Source organism: Haliotis asinina, chromosome 6, assembly GCF_037392515.1.
Source record: "Haliotis asinina isolate JCU_RB_2024 chromosome 6, JCU_Hal_asi_v2, whole genome shotgun sequence".
In the NCBI taxonomy this organism is placed as follows: domain Eukaryota; kingdom Metazoa; phylum Mollusca; class Gastropoda; order Lepetellida; family Haliotidae; genus Haliotis; species Haliotis asinina.
The window spans coordinates 31,360,788-31,380,585 of NC_090285.1; the positions used below are offsets into that span (position 1 = coordinate 31,360,788).

Here is a 19,798-nt window from a genome sequence, read left to right on the forward strand (position 1 = left end):
TTCAGAAGTCATCGGAATAACTTATAAAGGACAGGCGAGACGTTGATTCTCAACTTCATCCAAACCATAGACATTGATGCTTACATTGTTTGTTTTTTTCAAATTTCGAAATGAGATGGAGTCGCATGGGAAATGAAGAGCCCATCAGGTTTAACTGCTGTACTTTATCTGAGTAGTGAGTCACTTGTTCTCTGACTAGATTAGTTTCAACAGAAAACACGTGAGCCAAAACGCAGCACACAAAGAAACATGTCATCGTCCATGTTCTTGATGTTTAACAAGCAGCGCTTTTGCTCTAATGATGGGGGAAGGGGGAGACATGAACTTCCGCGAAAAGGTTGAACTATCTCCTTCGTAACTGTCCATCGGTTTCACTAATGTGTGTACAGCTTCAGTGTACAATGCATCCAGATCCTCAGCTTGTGTCACCGGAGACATTTCGGTTCTAAAGTAAGGCTCCGAATAAGTAAGTTGTCCCGATTTGATGGACTTCATTTCAATTTCAGACTTTAGATGTTGAATAATGTCAGGCTGAAATTTTACAAAGTAATAGAAGGGATCGTTCCCTTCTTGACCCTGAGGAATGAAATCAAATCCCTAACATTCCCATTCAGTGCTTCCCTAGAGCATGACTGTTGATTATGATTTGCATTGGGTTCCTACGTTTAGCAGATCCTCCACTACCACTTTGCTGGTGATTTGAATGTGATTGCTTTGCGTGCTTGTTGAGAGCTTTTAGTGTCTGGAAGTTTCTTGAACATGTGCGACAAGTGAAGGTTTGAGAGGAAGATGCGTGTTGTGTATTTTGCTGGTGATGAGTTTGTCTGTGTCTCAGCAAAGTATCTCTCCGATGACTCACAAATGTGGCAGGCATGATTTTCTGAAAAGGGTCCACAGTTTCTCTGATGCCTAACAAGTGACTTTTTGCAACTATATTCCTCTTGACAAAACTTGCATTTATACCATTCACAGGAGGGAGACCGTTATATAGAGCTGAAATAAAGTAAATAAAACAAAAATGGAATCATTAAACGAGACAAAACACTATAATGATTATGAAGAACTAAACAAAAGCGATGTTAATCACAACATTAATCATAATAATTATAGTATTTTTATTCATTCTTATTGACGATTCTGTTGGGAAGTCTGCTCAGTCCTATCTGCTATTTTGTCACGATATGAATCTCTGAAGCCCTCCATCACTTGACGGAAATGGCAAAGCTCAACAAGTACCGGTTTGATTCTTTCCTACCCAGTTGTCTAATGTGGATCTTTCATTGGTGTAAGGCGCAAGAAAATCATCCCCTTTTCAAACAAAACATCGAGAAAGGGCGAGGTATCCAAATGCTCTATAATGTACACCCAGTTGCTTTGAATGGAATAAAATTCTAAGGAAATCATGTTTGATTATGTAGTATTAACTTCACACTTACAGTAATCTTATAAGTGAAGAAGTCAGCAAGGTCTAGCAAACAATGTAGATGAATAGGTGAAATCACTGAAATGAATGTAGGAAAAAGGCAAAAAGCATCAGTTCAGTTAAAAAATGTTCATCTGAACATGAGTGTGTCACTTGATGGAGGAAAATGGCACTTGTCACCTTCTAACATAAACTTCAACATGGATTCATTATTAAGAAAATCTTACCTTCCACTGTAGAGAATGTGTCGTCTGTTCAGCTTGAAAAGATCCTAACTCCAAAGAAAACTTTTTTTCTGGTTGAGATGAATACACAGGCGTTTGTATATGTTTTCTGATGAAGCTCAGAGACAAATATGAGGTTGGGACCCAAACTCCAAAGGTTTTACATCAAGTCTAAGATTTTGAACCCAACCAAGTTTAAATGGCATCTGGGAGTGTGGTTTGAGACCTGGTATGGGCGACGATGAAGCTAAAAATATGAAAAATAGATGGTCACAAGGAACGCCGACGACATTATCGGGTGCACGGGATGTGTGGGCAACCATGAACCCCCACATAGAAAGTCACTGGGTACACCGATGCCGTTAATTAGGTGCTTTATAGAGTGGCGGGTGGGGACAGCATGTGGGCGACGATGAACCAAAATTACATAGTTTGTTGACACAAGGTCATTTCAAAAGGTCAACGACTTCAGGAAGTGTACGATGACGTCACAGACCCCATATAAGGCTGGGTTTGTGAGGTTTCAACCTCAAATGAGGCTCTGAAGCATAATATTATTCTCTAATGATACAAAGAAAGCAAACACAAATCATCAATTTTTAAAATTTTTATTTACATGGACTGTACACGTTGCAGATCAACTGCACCTCACTGTCACTACCTTAAAAGATTAATACATCAACAGCTATAAAAATAGAAGGCTATGCATGATTTGGTATTCTAGGTCATCCAAAAATCTCTTGAAATTCAATTTACAAATTCAAATTTGGCAGTTTCGGTCCTATGTTGACTTTATATTTACTGTTAAACTTCTAAAATAACAATACCATACTTTGGTGGTAAACATAAACATTTTTAAATCAATCTTTATTAGATCTTCACTTTGACTGAATATTTCCATTTGTTCATCTGAATATAAAGGGATTGTGTTTTGCTTTAAAACTGTCTGCTTTCCGTAGCAATACACATAATCAACACTACTACTTCAGTGTCCTGGAGGTTACTATCTTGAAACTTGGCCTCAGTATCATGTCAGTAAATTTAGGGGAATTGTATGGACTAATATTTCTGAAACTACTAAACTCAGACTTACAAGTAGCTAAAGTTGCAGAATGCTGCTTCAGCAGCAAACATTTACATTCATACAGAATCTTGTTAACCTGGCACTGCAATACTTCCACATCCCAGCAACATGAAACTATCATCCTTTCATTCTACACTGGACACGCTGGGTCATAGTTGGTCATTGTCAGGTCAAAGTCATTCAAAACATTCCATCCAAATAAAACTGAGACATACACACTTAAGTAAACTGTTGTTGCTTGTTTCTATGAATACTCAACAGAAGTGTACCACTGATCACATGTGAAACAACAGCTACACTGCACATGGTCATAAGTATTCCATGACTGACATACTAACCTGCCCTCAAACCAGGCTTAGAGTTACTAACACTGTCAAATATTCCATTCAGTTTGCAATGTGTACATATTGTCATCACCATTCATTACCACCAGTGTTCAAAATACCTGCCTGCCCAACCACCCGTAACAGGTTAGTTTCAACATGGACTGCCAGATTGTCAACTTCACCTTCCCGAGGACAAGGTCAAAACTTAGTATGAAAGTATGAAAGTATGAAAAAATTTTGTAAGGCTGACAAATTTTACATCTAACTGGCCCTGTGGTCTGGCTGAAATTTAGGGGAGTTTCAAACCCTGCCTCCTCAATATTTCCAGAATATATGTTCCGATAAATTTCCACTATGCTCTGGATGCATCAACCTCCCTTTGCTGGCTCTGTATTCTCGCAAATGCCTTTCAGCTAAGCTGCCAGCTTGCCAGTGTCAACAAAGATAGTGGCAGAAGCTGTGAAGGTTTGTTTGGGGGAAATCAAACAGACAAATTGTTAAGTCTGAAACTTTAAAAAAAGATATGCGCAAGAACTCTCTTTCAGATTTCCCCTGCATGATTTGTGTTGCTAAGTTTAATCGTTTTGATACTTCAAAAAGCGAAAGTGAGGTGTGATTAATACGCTCAACTTCCCTCCCAACAACCTCACCCCTCATACACAATTACCCCATCCTTGTCTAAATGAAAAGTTGAACGCTTCTTAGTTATGAAAAGAGATTCAATATTAATGTATCAAAAGTATTATTATGCAAAGTAGTTCTCCTCATGAAAACTAAATGTGACCAAGTTTGATGATTAGTAATTATGTGAGTAGCAGAGCCTAATTACTACCACACAAATCATTCTACCAAGTAAGGATAAAAGTTAACTAAGGTAAATATTAACAATAAAATTGGCCACTGGTTGTGTCTTGGGACCTGCTATTTCATCCAAGATTGAACACAAACTAAGACAAATAAGGACTATTAATTGTCTTCATGAGAATAAGTTTGGTAAAGAGAGGAATAGAAAATGGCCAGAGACATTTTTTATAATCTGTAATTATGTGTTGTAATTACTGTGGTATAAATGGAAATGGGTGAGAACACATGCTACATTAACTTTAGAAGAAGGTCACAACAGCGAGGACAAAAGACATTTATAGGAATGAAAGGAAGCAGTTTGAGACAACATGATGCAATATCAAGTAATTCAAGATTTCCTTCAGATTTTTCAAGAATCGTGTGAAGAGAGTATCTTGACAGATTCCAAACAAGTCTTGTCCACCATTCTTTCCATGTATGTTAGTCCACTTGACAGAGACAGGTTTTACCTATAACCAGTGTTGAAAGAAGGTGAAAACACAAACCTCGACACATAATGCATCAATTTTGTGCAAGAATTTCATTTTTGCTCACGTGATCTAGAACGATAAACGAACCTATGGAAATACACCAGTAACATGAACTAGTGCCTTAGACAATCCATTTCCTACCTGATCCCAACAGAATCTTCCTCACGTAAAACATCATGAGGGGAGGTTTCTTGGTAGTAATGTGTTATGTTGACATTAATACACTGAACAACAGATCATTTATTCCGAAAATATGCTTGAAATGGATATATTTAAGACATTGTTTTCAAAATATATAACTACAACAGAGAGTTAAGGGAACACATCCCCAGATAACTAATCAGTGCACTACCTGCCATGTTTGCCATGATTTCTCATACTAGCAACTGCTACTTGACTTCATCTCTAATGACAATGTATTCTTTTCACATTTTCTTACTGAAGGATACTGCAAACATTTCAAGACCTGGTCCAGTTCATCCTCGATATCTCCAGTCTCCACTATACCCGGGACGCATCTACGCATCAGCCCGATAACTTTATAACCTCCCTTTGCTGGCTCCGCATTCTCACAGTAGCCAATCAGCTAGGCCGCCGTTATAATCGAGCTTGCCAGTGTCAACAAAGGTAGCAGTCGCAACTGCGAAGGTTTGCTCACCGTGCAACTCACAATTTGGGGAAATCATACAGAAAAATTTATAGGTATGAAACTTTTTAAATATATATGCAAGAACCCCATCTACCTCTTTCAGAGAACCTCTGCATGGCTCGTTTGCCAAGTTTAATCGGTTAGATAACTTAAAAAGCAAAAGTGAGTTGTGATTGGTTTGCTCAACTTCCCAGCCTAGACACCTGATTGGATAAAAAGCCAGCCAAGGGAGGTAATAAATTTATCGGGCTGAGCCATAGATGCATCCAGGATATAGTGGAGACTTTTCAGGAATGTATAACCTGGAGATATCGAGGACGGGTCAACTTTAGCAACCTTAAAAAATCTGCTGTAAATATATGATATGGTGACTTAGAAGAAATCTGCTTTACGCTAACAACATCAATGATGTCTGCATGTCTTTTAAACAAATCTCACAAGTACATCCTGTCTCTCAGATCATGGGCACACCATATCTGGCTATTAGGTTGTGCCGATGCTTATATGAAATGACAAAGCAAAAGCTACTATCCCAGAGATCTCTTCCACTGTGCAGGCAAATGTTCTACACTCAAGATGGGATAATGACCCCCAACAAGACATTAAGTATCTTTTCGAAATTATCAATTTTATAATTTTAAGGTAACTCGTCCCAGCAATGATGGTCCACCTGAAATTCACAGAACCTGAGAACATATATGTATTGAGATATGGATCATGGTTTGAATGTCAGTCCCATTAACAAGTCGTCTTCTCTCATACAATATCCCCCTGCATGTAGATAGTATGATCCATGAGAGATCAAAGGAGGTGAGATATCTGAGAGTCTCAAGAATCCACTCATCTTTATGCAGAGAGTTACTACAGGTAAACACCTGATTTTAATGAAATTTAGCAGCATACTAAATAATGAGCTTGTCCCATCACATTCTTCAAGGTTGTCAAGATCATAATAACGTAAATTACATACACTATCATCATCTTGTCCATGATACAAACACAGCCCTACCAGCTAAACATAGACACAAACTATTGTTTCAAAATGGCATGGATCCACTCACTGAAGGAACAAAAATATTTCATGGTCATATGATATAAGGTCAATGACCATTTTCACTGCCTAGAGAAACCATTGTTATATAATAATCAGCTTGTTTGATCAACATATGGAAAGTGACCACCGATGATAAATAGTTTTGCTACAGAAAATTAGTGAGAAAAAATTTATTACTCTTATCTGATAACCTAGAAATCTGATTTAAAAACAAACATTGTTTTCATAAAGGAGGTCTCCTAAACCACAGGTTAAATAAGCATCAATAGTGTATTGCACCTGAATCACAACTGTCAACTGAAGCAAATTTACATTCCGCTGTGTTCACAAGCACTAGCATACTGTCAACTCTCGCATTCATCATTCATCAATCCAAACATGATCATATTTCTGTTTTCATAAAACACAAGCTAGGAGACCAGACATTCACTATAAACAGGGATGACTTAATCTTACATTTTGATTAAATACTGTTTTTAAAAGGGACAAGGCCTGCACACTGCTGGTCAAAGCACACAACCAAAGACCACAATAACCAAGACCAGTTGCATTAACCACCCTGCACTATTGTGACATGTTGTGTTACCCACCGACAAACACACTGCATTGTTGTGTGGACAATCTTGGCCAGCAACAGATCTAGATGCATTGCAGTAGCTGTACTTATACCAATTCTTCAGATCACACTTTTTTTCAAGTCGTATCCAAAATATACAAAGGTCAACAATTAAATCATGTACAAGCATTGTGAAAATCATGGAATACAAATGTACATCTGCTTAACGAAAAATAATAGAGCATATTCTGAAATATATGAAAACATTCAAAATTGCTACACCTACATGAATTTCTTGAGAAGTATCACATTGTCTATGATCACCTCAACATAATGATAAAAGTCTATTTACAAACACCAAATGATATGCTTTAAAGTGTAGATGACAAGCTGAAATACCTTGAACCACAACATAATTATCTTGCATCCGAGGTATAAAGAAGTATTTCTGTGTATCCAAGGTAACAAGATGTTCTTCTATGTGTCCAAAAACACAAGTATTTTTTGTATGCAAGGTAACAAGATGTACTTTTGTTATGCAAGACAACACTATCCTCTGTATTGCCAGTATCCTAAGTAACATGAGGCTATAATCAAGGCTTAGGTCAACAAAGATATCTTAGAACCACTATGATGACAATCAATACTTACCTTAAAATAAGCGGTAATATTACTTTGTGGAACAGGACCCTGAACCCAATCCCACAGGACATTTCCTGTATTCCAGGTAACAATAAATAAGGCTCAAAACATCCAGCAAATTACAAACACTCCTCTCTCTCTCCTAACCTCTCTCTCTCTCTGTCTCGCACAAGCCACACATGCAGGACTAGGAAGAGCATCAAGGCATATCATGGCTTCAGACTGGTCAAGGTAACACCCCCCATCATTGTGTTGCATATCTCATCTTCCCATAGCATATGTTACATGCAAAAAGTATTTAAGATGGTACATTTGTAATGGCTTAATGTGTCAAGCCAAACATTAATGGCCTGGTTAGGATGTGTATAAGAAATGAGATTTTCAACATAATTTCACCAAGACTGGTTTGAAGATTTTGTTTGAGAGAAGTACATTTATGACCCTTGGCTGAAGTACTGAATGGGCTTTGGGGACTTGACCAGCTAACCATATGTACATAGGCCTGCTTCCGGCATCTTGGCATCTATCACAGTGTCTAGTGGTAGTAGTTTGTCACCCCTGCATCAGCTGTCTCAGCCAGGATTTCAATGCTGCTATCATCAGGCGTTGTGACTGACGAACTGCAGTTGCTGGTACCATTTGTAACATTGAGCCCTCGCAACTCCAGTCGAGGACTGCTCTCGTAGTTGATAGGGGTAGTGGCTGGTGTGCTACGTGATGATGAGGAGGTCGAGTGCCCAGGAGATGTTGCCAGACCCAGGATTTCTCTGACAGTCTGTGGAAGCTTCTTGTAGGCTTTCAACTGCAGGAAGATACCTTCTGCCTTCCGTAACGTGTCATCCAGGGCAATTGACAAACTGATGTCATTGATATGCTGAAATGTATCACAGGTCATTAATTTGCTACCTAACTGATATGTTAATCACCTGGAAGATGACAACCAGAAGTCATTGTCCAAAGCAGGTAAGAGGACAAAACCTAACTCTTGAGTCCATGGGGACTCAGCCTAACTCTCAGTCCATGGTTCATATGTCAAAATCTCACATCAGGTTAAATTTCAACCATTTCATAACCTAGGTTTCCAATGACCATTATTTATGACTGATACAATTTTGTCTTACTATTATTGTTCTTAATTTTATCACATGATTGAAAACTTGCAACATCTAGTGGTGATGACAGGTTTCAAACATATAACTCTTCACTCTCAGCCTTGGTGAAGATGACAACCAGAAGTCATTGTCCAAAGCAGGTAAGTGGACAAAACTCTTGAAGAGTCCATGAAGACTCAGCCTAACTCTCAGTCAACGGAGACTAAGATGAATTGTTAATGAAAACATGGCACCAACTCACCTTGAGAATCTCAGTGAAGCCAAAGCGGTTCTCCACCAATGTTGTTTTCTCTGTGTCCAAGATGGCAAGACTCATGAGCAGGTGGAAGTTCTTGCATGGCCTATCCGTCCACACGACCTGCATTTCCAAAAACATTCTGACTGTTCTATCAATACACTAATAACAAGAGTCCATTTGCCTGCAGAATATAGGTCAAGTAAGTCCTGTTACAACTGGGGCTCCCTCATGCCTGAATCTGAATCATTTCGATGTCAGTCATGATAGGCATGCATAGAGGACATTACATCTACACGTTCTGGAAATGTCATGTCTGAGTCACTTATGTTCACAAGATATACCTCGGCTATCTCTGACAAAGATTCCATACTCCCACCACACACAAAAGGGAAAGGAGCTGAAAAGTCTGCATACCCCTTACCTCCCATAACCTCTGTATTTCATGGAAATGGAACTCTCTCTTGAAAACAATCAGTATCCAGCGGAAACAGAAGTAGAAGTTGCCAGAATCATGTCCCTCTGCAATGTAACATATGTATATAGTAGGTTCTTATCACATAGCAACAGGAAGCTATTTGCTAGTGGCAGGTAACAGTCATCATTCTTACTTCTCACAGTTACAGGATACTTAATTTACAAGTTTGTCAAGATTTTATAGTTTCTAAGGCTTGTTGATTTCTTTATGAAGGGTCAAATAAAAAAATATCACAGAAAGTAAGAATGCAATTGTTGTCTTACCTAGGTAGTTGCACAGCTCAGGGTCATACACTTGCATGAGTTTGTGGATCTGGGACAACTGCACTTTCATTCCATTCTGGTCCATTTCAAAATTGTGCGCCTAGAACAGTCAGACAACCTTATCAACTTGCTCTTTATTCTGCTAAGTATCCATATAACTTGTCATGACCTGTTCTGATACAGAATGTTTCAAAATAATCCAGTAGAACTGTCTTGCAACTGGAAGTTGCATAATCAGCCAGGTCCATGATTACTGAAGGCTTCAACATAATCTACCAGACCCATAATCTGTTATTGAAAGTTTCCACATAATCCACCAAACCTAAGTTCTGTTACAGAGAGTTTCCAAAGATGCTCTTTACTTTATCCCATCTCAGGAAGAATTTACAAAAAGAGTTACTGAGGGCCAACAAGATTTCCTTACCACTCTCTCCATAAATCCTGCAAAACACCAAAAGGCATCCACCTCATTCTCCATGACAACCAGGATTGGGGAGAGGAGGTCGCTCATCCCCTGGACATAGCCTGCAGACAAACACCTACGGTCAGTCCCAGACTTGTGACTCAGACTTTCATTTCCAGTATGTATCAGGCATTCGTTCTACACACTCTTTGTGTTGTCAGTACATAATGCTCAATGCCATAAGAGTAACATGACAATTCTACAAAAAAACATACACCACTATTGACTCCTAGACAAAATTATTTGTCATACTGATATTTATAAACTCACATTAGTGTGTAGTCACAAAGTACATTTTCAGTTGTAGTGTAAATCATCAAGACACGAACCAAGTTTGGGACTCACCTAGATCAAAGTTGTACATACAGTACGTCATGAGGATGTCATTAAGCACCTGCAAATTCTGATTGTTCTCGCCCACAAAGAATTTCTGTGTCCGGTCTGTCCTCGTGACGTCCTTGTCTGGAACACAGAGTTCAGTCACCAACACACTTCAAACCAACTCCCACATGCTGGTACACCATGTTTAGTAACCAGGATTCTGTTAAGATTATGTCAAGTGGAATGCTCACCAATAAGACCTTTTCTTTCCCTCAGCAAGGCAAATCTGCGCTCCTGTTCTGAGCTAATGGTTTTCCACTGCAGCTTCATACGGAAATAGTCGTCTCTGTAACACCAATCTTGAAAGTTCAGGACTTACTATCTCTGTACTGTGCATGTCGCAAATAGATTCCTTACAGATCAATATTTCAAAACTGTTGTGTGAGAATTAAAACATTCCTTGCTACAATATTAGTATACTTATCCTGACACAATCTAGAAAATTTCCTTCATTATTTGATCCTTAACCAAAAATGTATCTGTAAACTAAGCGGTGCTATCCGTACAGTTGCAGAAGAGAGTCAAGATATAACCTGTATTGTCAGTTTCTTAATTTTGTTACATCATACTATTTTGTGAATAATTTCAATCAATATGAATAGCAGCATTTAGTCTTAGTTAACATTGGTGTGGACAGATTCTGTACTTCTGCAAATGGATGCTAAGTATTTGCAGTCACATTTTGGGCAAGCACGTCTTGCTGCCATGCAGGAGGTCCAAAGCATTACTGCTTATCTTCTGATCACACAAAGTCTACAAGATCTGGCTGCAGCTATGAGATCTTTCTGACTGAATATATGACTGCCATATATGTGGCCTTCTTTGTTCTTGAAAACAGAGGATACTAGGTGAGTGAGGTCAAAACAGAACAGAATGATTATCTGCATTTCCTCAATTTCCTGGAGAATTCTGGGCATGCAGTAATGATGCAAACAGATGAAGAGAGCTGAACCATTATGGCAACAAGGACATAATGAATCTCCCAATATAACAGACAATGTGATCACCGTAGATGTGGTAGACCTGAGAGAGTGTAGAAGAAATGGCTACCTTACTTATACTAGTTTTTGACATTGAAAAACCCATGATGAGGTTTCTGTTTATATATAACCAATGGGACAACTGATGATGTCAGACAACTAAAGTTACCACTGTCCATTGTCATTAAAGAAATTCTAAAATGTTGTATCCTAATTGGAGTCATTCAAACGCACTTGTTCAGGACTTTGCTTTCATCCTTAGAAATTAGAGTTACAAGGGGAAAATTTGTGAATCATCACATAACAGCCTTTGTGAGTTATAGTGCTCATGATCTTCTTGTTTCTGTTCTAGATGAATGGCATTTGCAGGAGAATGAGAAAGCTTCAATGCTTCTTAAGTGCACATGTTGAAGTCACAGGAGATGCAAAAACACAAAAGCTGTCATGGTAGTATATGCCCAGCTATATAATGCAATTCTTCAGTGCGTGCACAAGTGTGTGAGGCATCAGATGTTGGAAACAGGAGGAAGGCACTATGGTTGTTAAAGATATATATCCACCACCTTCATGCATTGACTTCAAGCTGAAGGTGATTCACAGAGAATGGCTCCAGTGAGAAAATATGAGGTGTTACTGTACATAGTGAATATCATCCACATAAGTGTTAAAACTGCACCTCATGTAATTGTCAAAGGACACAGAGCGCAACCCACAATCATGTGCTGCCATCTGTGATAGAGGTGAAGTGTGGGTTCATGGGGAGGTAACTCTAGTCAATGACCTGGTGGAAAGCACTCCCATGGAAGAGGCTCCATTTTTGTTGTGGGTTATTAGATTTCTCAGTGTTGTGTCAAGATAAGAATAATTACTCATTGTGGTTTGTACCAGTCCATGGGAATATCATATTTTCAATAGTGTGTGTAGCAGGTCTATCATGCATGAATCCAGGGCTGTGATAACCACAGTATACATACACTCTCCGTTTGCGCTCATCTTGTCTCTGTTTAAAGGTTGCATCCCATCGGTAGAAACCAAGAAGGAACTTCCACACCTCTCCACGAAGCACTGGGTCGATTCCCTAGCAAAATTCAAACAACTGCAATAGATGTTTTCCTGAATACCAATGACGGTAGTTGGACATGTACATTTCCTAATTATTCATAATCAGTACCATAGCAAAAGAAATGGGGAAAAAAAGAGCATAAATATTAAACTTATTCTTGGAAAAGTGCACATATTACTGGACTTACGCCTCTGAAAATGATGTCCTTGACATGTTCTGGATCCTTGACACGTCCCTCATCATCCATCTGTGCTGTCCACTGCTGCTGGTTCAATGGGTCACCTCGTTTTACTTCGGGCATTTTGGGCAGCTTGGTCTGAGATATATCAACATTTATCAATAATGACTTCACAGTGACTGTTCTTATAAACCTATCTCCTATTTTCTCTGCAGCAGTGTAGGTTACTTCCAGACATGGGTAGACCTCTGCAGTGACTTTGCACAGATCATTTCTAAATCTAGTTTTTCAGGTTCATATGTCAAAACCTTGCATCAGGTTAAATTTCAGCCATTTCATAACCTAGATTTCCAATGACCATTATTTATGACTGATAGAATTTTGTCTTGCTATTGTTGTTTGCAAAGTTTATCACATGATTGAAAACTAGCAACATATAGTGGTGATGACAGGTTTCAAACATACAACTCTTCACTCTCAACCTTGGTGGTTTTATCCACAGGGCTACAAAGGATTGCTGTGAAGAATGAGATTGTTTGTCAGTATGAAGAGTGTGTTCCTCATGAGATGGACACTGCTGGCAGCACATGAGCAGGATACAAGTAGCACATTGCACGTTCAAGGAAAGGTGCTGACTGCCAGTTGCATCCCAGCTGACACAAGCTGTTCCATCATCTATGAGCTGTTCCATCAATACTGTTCTGCTCAGTATGTGTACACAAAACATTTGCACTAATTGAAGATAATACACATTTGTCTTTTACATTCATCACAGTTCAAAAGTTGGATAAAACACTCCTTGGTTTTGGTAGCAAATGTAAACACTTGGGGCCGAGAAAATCCCTCCTCTGTGGGTTTTACATTTGATCTCAAAACCCCACAATCATGTTTTATCCTTTACTTAATAACTATCGTAAAGCTGAATCTCACATTCCTATACCTCTTATCACTGAACATAAATGTTTCAGTTCCCAGTAGAGTTACATCATATTAAAGATCATGGAGTAACCCTGACCTTTGTGACAACTTCAAATCCTGGCTCATCCTGGTGACTGATCTCCATTCCTGGAATGTCCTCCTGGAGCAGTTCAGCGAGTTCCTCGCGAGGCCGTGTGATAGGGTTTTCCTGCTGCATCAGGGTGTCACGCAGGAAGTTGGTCACTTTCGAGAACCCCCCCAAGGTTGTAGTGTATGGGTCTTTGATGAACTTCTGCAACAGACAACTCAACAAGTCAGCACTAATACAGAACAGAATCAAAACACTTCCCACATCTTCTCAAAACTGAAGTGTTCCATCAAATTCCATTTAAGATCAATTTAATAACATACACAGAAAGAAAACAACATCAGAGACTAATTGTTGTACTGCTTCACGAATGGCTATCTTGTAGTAATCCAGATGAAAAACTAATCTATCAAATAATTGGGCAAATTACTACATCCATATTAACAGGTGAAGATACCAGCGAGAATTTATCTTCACCAGCTATGATATCTATCTCTAGGACAGACTGATCATTTACAGACAGCTGTCATATAGCTGGCTTATGACTGGGTTAAACAACAAAAATCATTCATGATCCCTTTGTGTTAACTCTGAGTTACTTTAAATCAAATATAACAGACATCACATTGTAACCAAGGTGACAGACATCTTCTAGTGTGTTAACTGACCGAGACAAGGTCCCCTTGAGAGTCTGAAAATAGATGCAGCTCATCAAAGGATTTAGACAGCATCTCTGGATCATGTTCCTGTATTATAAAAAGTCGGGTATCGTTGGGAGATCTGAAAGTACACCACATTGCCACATCAGCAACAAAAAGGTCAATAATCCACAACAGGTAATTTATTGCCAACTCCAATGAAGAAGACATTCACATGCAATTATGATATCCACATCTTCAACAATATTTCACATATACAAGCACGAGAGGACATGATTTGCCAATGTCCATTAATGATATTACTATGGATCTATTAAGCTAAGAAATGATGCACTTTTCAAGACTTATTTTCAGGCACTTTCAGAATGTTCAGTATGATGTCAGTCTTGTTATTTGACCCACTTGAATCTGCAGGCTGACCTACCTTCGAATATGTACAAACTGCTCCAGATCGCGGAGTAATGCCTTGCTGCCACCATTGTGGAAGTGCAGTGCAGGGTACGTTGTGCCATCCTTCAGGATAAAGATGATGTAAGCCCACCCATGATTCGGAGCACTGCGTTTGAAGCTCTTCAGGTCCAACACATCAAAACTAATGTTGTATTTCCGCCTTGCATCCATCTTGGCATTCATTGAGACTACATGAAATCAGGAGGAATCGGCATAAAGATCTAAAGTTTTGGTTATATGATGACATAATTCTATCATGAGACCCACAAGTAGCACATACTGCCATGACTGAAGGAAGCATCATGCATGACAATAATGGGGATATTAAGAGAACTGAGTCATTCATGATGAGATAGGTAATCAACACAATAGGATGGGCTGTTTGTGTAGTCTGCCTCATGACTGCAGAAATCCATACATCCCAGCATATTACTATCTAATACAACTGAGCCTGTCTGATCTGCACTTTCACCTGCTGAGCAATGACACACCATTAATGTCAGTTAGGATATAGTACATTACATCTTGAGATAATCTGTCATCTAACAAATTCAACACTTTGGACATACCTGAATCTGCCTCTCGGTCATTCTTGTAACTGACACTACTGACTGTACCACCAATGACAGCCCAGTCCTGGTCTGACTGACCATCCACAGCCATCAGATCCTCTGCTCGCCACTCAATGTATGTACCATCCGGCTGAAGCACACCAACACTGACAGTGAGCCATTTCACCTGCATTAATGACTGCTGTATGTTGAACATATTATATGTTTATACAATCATTCTAGACCAAAATCTCAGTAACCAAGGCAATCCACTAATTAATGACAATAAATGAACAATAGCATGTATCTTCTGCACCCTCCAACATTCAACTGATACGAATTTACATCATCTCCAGGTCAGTAAGAAAACATGCTGAAAGAAACATGCCTACTACGCCATCATATATCCATTTCCAGTTGTACTAGGATTAAGTGCTATGTGAGTCTGTTTTGATAATTGCCTGTCATCAGTAATACACACATGAGCATGCTCCAACATCCCACTCATCATAAACTAACATACTTAGAAATTAACATGTCACCATTATCAGTTATTCTGGTTTTGTAAAAGAATAGTCATGCAATGTCTACTTTACTTTTTCTGAGTACAGACAATTGCAGTACTTTGTTTGTGTGATGCCAAATCAAAGTGAAATAGAGGCTCTGGCCTCTTCTGAGACATGTTGTCAAAAACTATCTTTATTGAGCATTTGTCATGATTATGTAAGACATCAGATTATGTCACAAGGGCATATTTAGTCATTAGCATCACCATGGTTAGCAACACTTTCAAACCTATGTAGATCCTGGTTCCTGATCTTCACTGGTTCACACATGTCATTTCATAGATCAATGCTTGTGATGCTGATCACTGGTGTCTGATCCAGACATACGGACCACCTCCATACAGCTGGAATAATGCTGAATGTGGGGATAAACGTGATAAACAACAAACCAACCAACGAACCAGCCCCACAACACTTTTATGATATATTTCATACTTCAGGTCCAACAAGTTACAAGTGCTGTGTAATAAGTCTTCATTCAAATATGCACTGCCATACCTTTTTGATGAGGAAAACTCTCCCTTGAATGTGAGCATCTTTATCCTTTGCATCTTGGACATTTATGTGAATGAAGACACTTTCTTTCTCATAAAGGACCTGTGGGAAAGTGAGGAAAAGAAATATTGGTACAGTACCAATGTACACTGACGTAGGAAACATGACTTTGACACAAGCCCTTGTTCATTTTGATAAGCATTATAAGTAACACATCATTCAGTGACACTACTAGTACTATTTTACACCAGATCTTATCAGGACAACATGTTTTCATGACAATTTACATGTGAATGGGCTACTTCACGTCTCCAGTTGAAGATGGTGCAATATCTAATATTGTGTAATGGTACTACTACCATTTGACCAGACAGCTATTTTCAGAAGTGTGTCATAAAAACCAGAGTCGACTGAAAGTGAAACAATGGTGTTGATAAAAAATCTAGAGAACAGAGACAACACTGGCTGATTGAGTACAATGATTTGGGGACTATTTCATGTATTGTGTATTTCCTCATTAACAGCAAGCTGCTGAACTAGCAAAACTCATTAGAAATTAAAAAATAAGATTCCACACAATAAGTCACAAATTCAAATTCGAATTGTGTTTTCCCAGGTTTTTGTTGTATTTACTCAAGAGCATATGATAAATGAAGTTACACAGTATTTGTTTTTACTGAACCAACATTTTATTAAAACATGCAGTACACAGATGTTAGGGAAAAACTAACAAAAACAAATGTGACACTACATTCAGTATGTTCAATTCTTATCACCTTACAGGTTACAAGTAACCACTGTCAAAAGAACAAGGCAAGCCCACACTCATTGAAAACATCACTAGACACAACCACTTCAAACTTATAAATAAAGTGATTACATTATTCAGGCTTTTAATTTTCAAATTTTCTTCCTGTCTGGATTGGTACTCATACTCATGTGTTAAATTAATATTTCAACTACTTTTATTACTGGAGTACCAAATAAGCATTTTCAATATTCATATTACTGAGCTGCTGATATACACTTTCATTTTAATGTTGTTTCTAACTTTTCAGAATGTTTACCACCTTTATACATACACACACTGCAAGAAGTTGACACAGACTTTTCTAAACATGGGCCTGAAAAGGTCAGAAACTGACTAATTCAGTACTCTTATCAGCTATCAATATGGCCACCCTATCTTGAAATGTTATGCAAACTTGTCTGATATCATGTACAATGTAAAATGTACCCTCAACCAGATAATCAACTGAAGATTTAGCACTGAAGCATCTGCATACAAGTTGGATGACATGGCCATGACACCCACGATAATCATATCTCCAGACTGTCACATAATCATGGTCATCCACAAGTCATTCATCTGTAGTTTGTTTGTACTTTTTGTTGAAAGCAAACTACAATCAATGTTACTGGGGAAAAATTTGAGAATGTATACTCTCATGACAACTATCATATTGCGGAATGTACTGTCATGAGATAAGGCTCTTGCTATAAAGGCTGCCAGTGCGAACATGATCTAGAGCAAAATAGATGAAACTGGGTATCCATCCTTACATGCACAAAATAGGGACATAACTGTGTACAAAACAGGGACATTCAAAAGCCCCTCAGGTTCATTAAGTTTCAGGTTCATTATAGGCCAAAAAAGAACTTTATTGTGATCATGGAATTTTTAATGAATTTGAATAGACATGCAAAACATACAGTAATGATATTAGGGTTTCACTGTGAAAAGGGAACCAGTCTGGAGTGAGTGAGTGAGTTTTATGCCAAACTCAGCAATATTCCAGCTAGATGGCAGTGGTCTGTAAATAACCGAGCCTGGACTAGACAATCCATGGATCACCAACATGAGCATCGATCTGCGCAAATGGGAATCAGTGACACGTGTCAACCAAGTCAGCCAGCCTGAACACCCGATCCCGTAAGTTGCCTCTTACGGCAAGCATAGTCGGAAACCAGTCTGGAAATAATGGCACATCAACCTACATAAAGTGCCACCATGACCACCAAGTCACATTTCTGCCATACACAATACAATATATGAGAATCAATAAAAGAGTGCAAGGACAGAAAGATGTGAATAATTGGTGACACGACCTAATATACAAGTAGCTAAAACAAACCTAAAACAATTTCAAACACTTTGTACTATACAGGTGGATTTCCACTCATGAAAAGGTTATGACAGGCATTTAAAAGTTGGACAAACAACAGGTGCCCGTGTTAGCTGGTGAAGGAGCGAGAATTTGCTTAGAAGCATGGCATAAAGAATATAATGAAATTCTTATCCATAAAAACTTAGGAATTCAATCACACTTAAAGAAGTGATTTGTGGGCACATTTGGGCCACACAACCATTTATCATGAACTAAACCTAGGCAAGAGTTATCTCCCTTTATCACATTTAATTTCAGTATGCTATTTTAATTAGGGAATTAGAGATAATATTGATACCCTTTGGTAAAAGATTATTTTTTAATTTTGAATATTAATCCAGTGTGAATTTACTATAAAAAATTCATTTATACAAAAATCTTGCTTTCACAAAAGTCTTATTTTCCATTAATGAATCAATACATATTTTTTAATTCTCTGGATTATTTTTACAAGTTAAATAATGAGTCAAACCCTTCATATTGCCTTGAGTAATGATTTTCCTGCTTTACTTCATATCAATACTGAAATATCTTTATGAAAAAACCCAAAGTAAACAATTTACAAACAGTGCCACAAAGGGGCACCACTTGTGAAGCACTTTGCTCAGATGACTTGCTATTTTTATTACATAACTATATTTGGTACACATTTTCTAAAAAATGACACCAAATTTAGCTATGTGTTGACACTTTGATATATTGTATCCAACCTCCTTAACTTGAGAGAAGCCAGGCAGATGAAGTGATTAGTTGAGAACATGAACGAATTCAATTATACAGGTTATGTTTAGAACATAATGTGAGTCAAAGTAATATTAATGTCTGACGAAAGTATACAGATTGTATAGCATGATAGGGTTATCCTTTCAGTAAGATATTCACGAAACAAATTAAAGATTAAACATTTGGGAAGTATCTCTTCATGCTATTTATAGATATGTTGTTTTAAAAGTGTAGCTTTCATTAACAGTGATTAAAGGATGAAAATCAAGTATGCACATGCAATAGAGTGACTTATTCAAGCATTGGTGCTTATTTCCACAGTTAATTTCTCCCAAAGAAAGATAAAGAAAACATATATATAGCATGTGTAGTAACTCATTAACACAAGCAGTTATGTTTTTAGTGATGTCTTGTACATGCACTTCATGCATGAGATCATATGTGATATTATACCCCTAACTTTATGCCCAATTCAATTTGCAAACTGAGCCCTGAATAGGTTTATCAACACAAGCCCAGCACAAGATAAACTCTCTTCAGTTTTGTCTTCTATTTACTGCAAATTGGTAAAAGACCTTGTGTGTTTTCCATTCACATACAATATCACCTGATTAACCAGTGTTTATCAAATCAAGAAAACAAGATTAATTTACGTAAGTCATATGAAGACAATCACTCTCCTACACAGAACATCTTGCAGCTACCCTTGTAATTGTGTTACATCATATACAATCC

General features: G+C 38.1%; 1 protein-coding gene across 1 annotated transcript in view; it reads right to left on the minus strand.

The window, feature by feature from the left end:
* Positions 1–2,239: 2,239 nt before the first annotated feature.
* LOC137286706 (TBC1 domain family member 15-like) overlaps positions 2,240–19,798 on the minus strand; it is a 34,785-nt gene continuing 17,226 nt past the window's right edge. The window contains exons 2-15 of the mRNA XM_067818688.1: positions 16,176–16,274; positions 15,130–15,262; positions 14,535–14,748; positions 14,120–14,231; positions 13,461–13,655; positions 12,455–12,583; positions 12,179–12,282; positions 10,416–10,510; positions 10,189–10,305; positions 9,805–9,905; positions 9,381–9,480; positions 9,064–9,161; positions 8,646–8,762; positions 2,240–8,166 (exon numbers count right to left, since the gene is read on the minus strand). Coding sequence (XP_067674789.1) covers positions 7,828–8,166; positions 8,646–8,762; positions 9,064–9,161; positions 9,381–9,480; positions 9,805–9,905; positions 10,189–10,305; positions 10,416–10,510; positions 12,179–12,282; positions 12,455–12,583; positions 13,461–13,655; positions 14,120–14,231; positions 14,535–14,748; positions 15,130–15,262; positions 16,176–16,274 — 1,953 coding nt within the window. The 3' untranslated portion in view covers positions 2,240–7,827. The remainder of the gene's footprint in view (positions 8,167–8,645; positions 8,763–9,063; positions 9,162–9,380; positions 9,481–9,804; positions 9,906–10,188; positions 10,306–10,415; positions 10,511–12,178; positions 12,283–12,454; positions 12,584–13,460; positions 13,656–14,119; positions 14,232–14,534; positions 14,749–15,129; positions 15,263–16,175; positions 16,275–19,798) is intronic.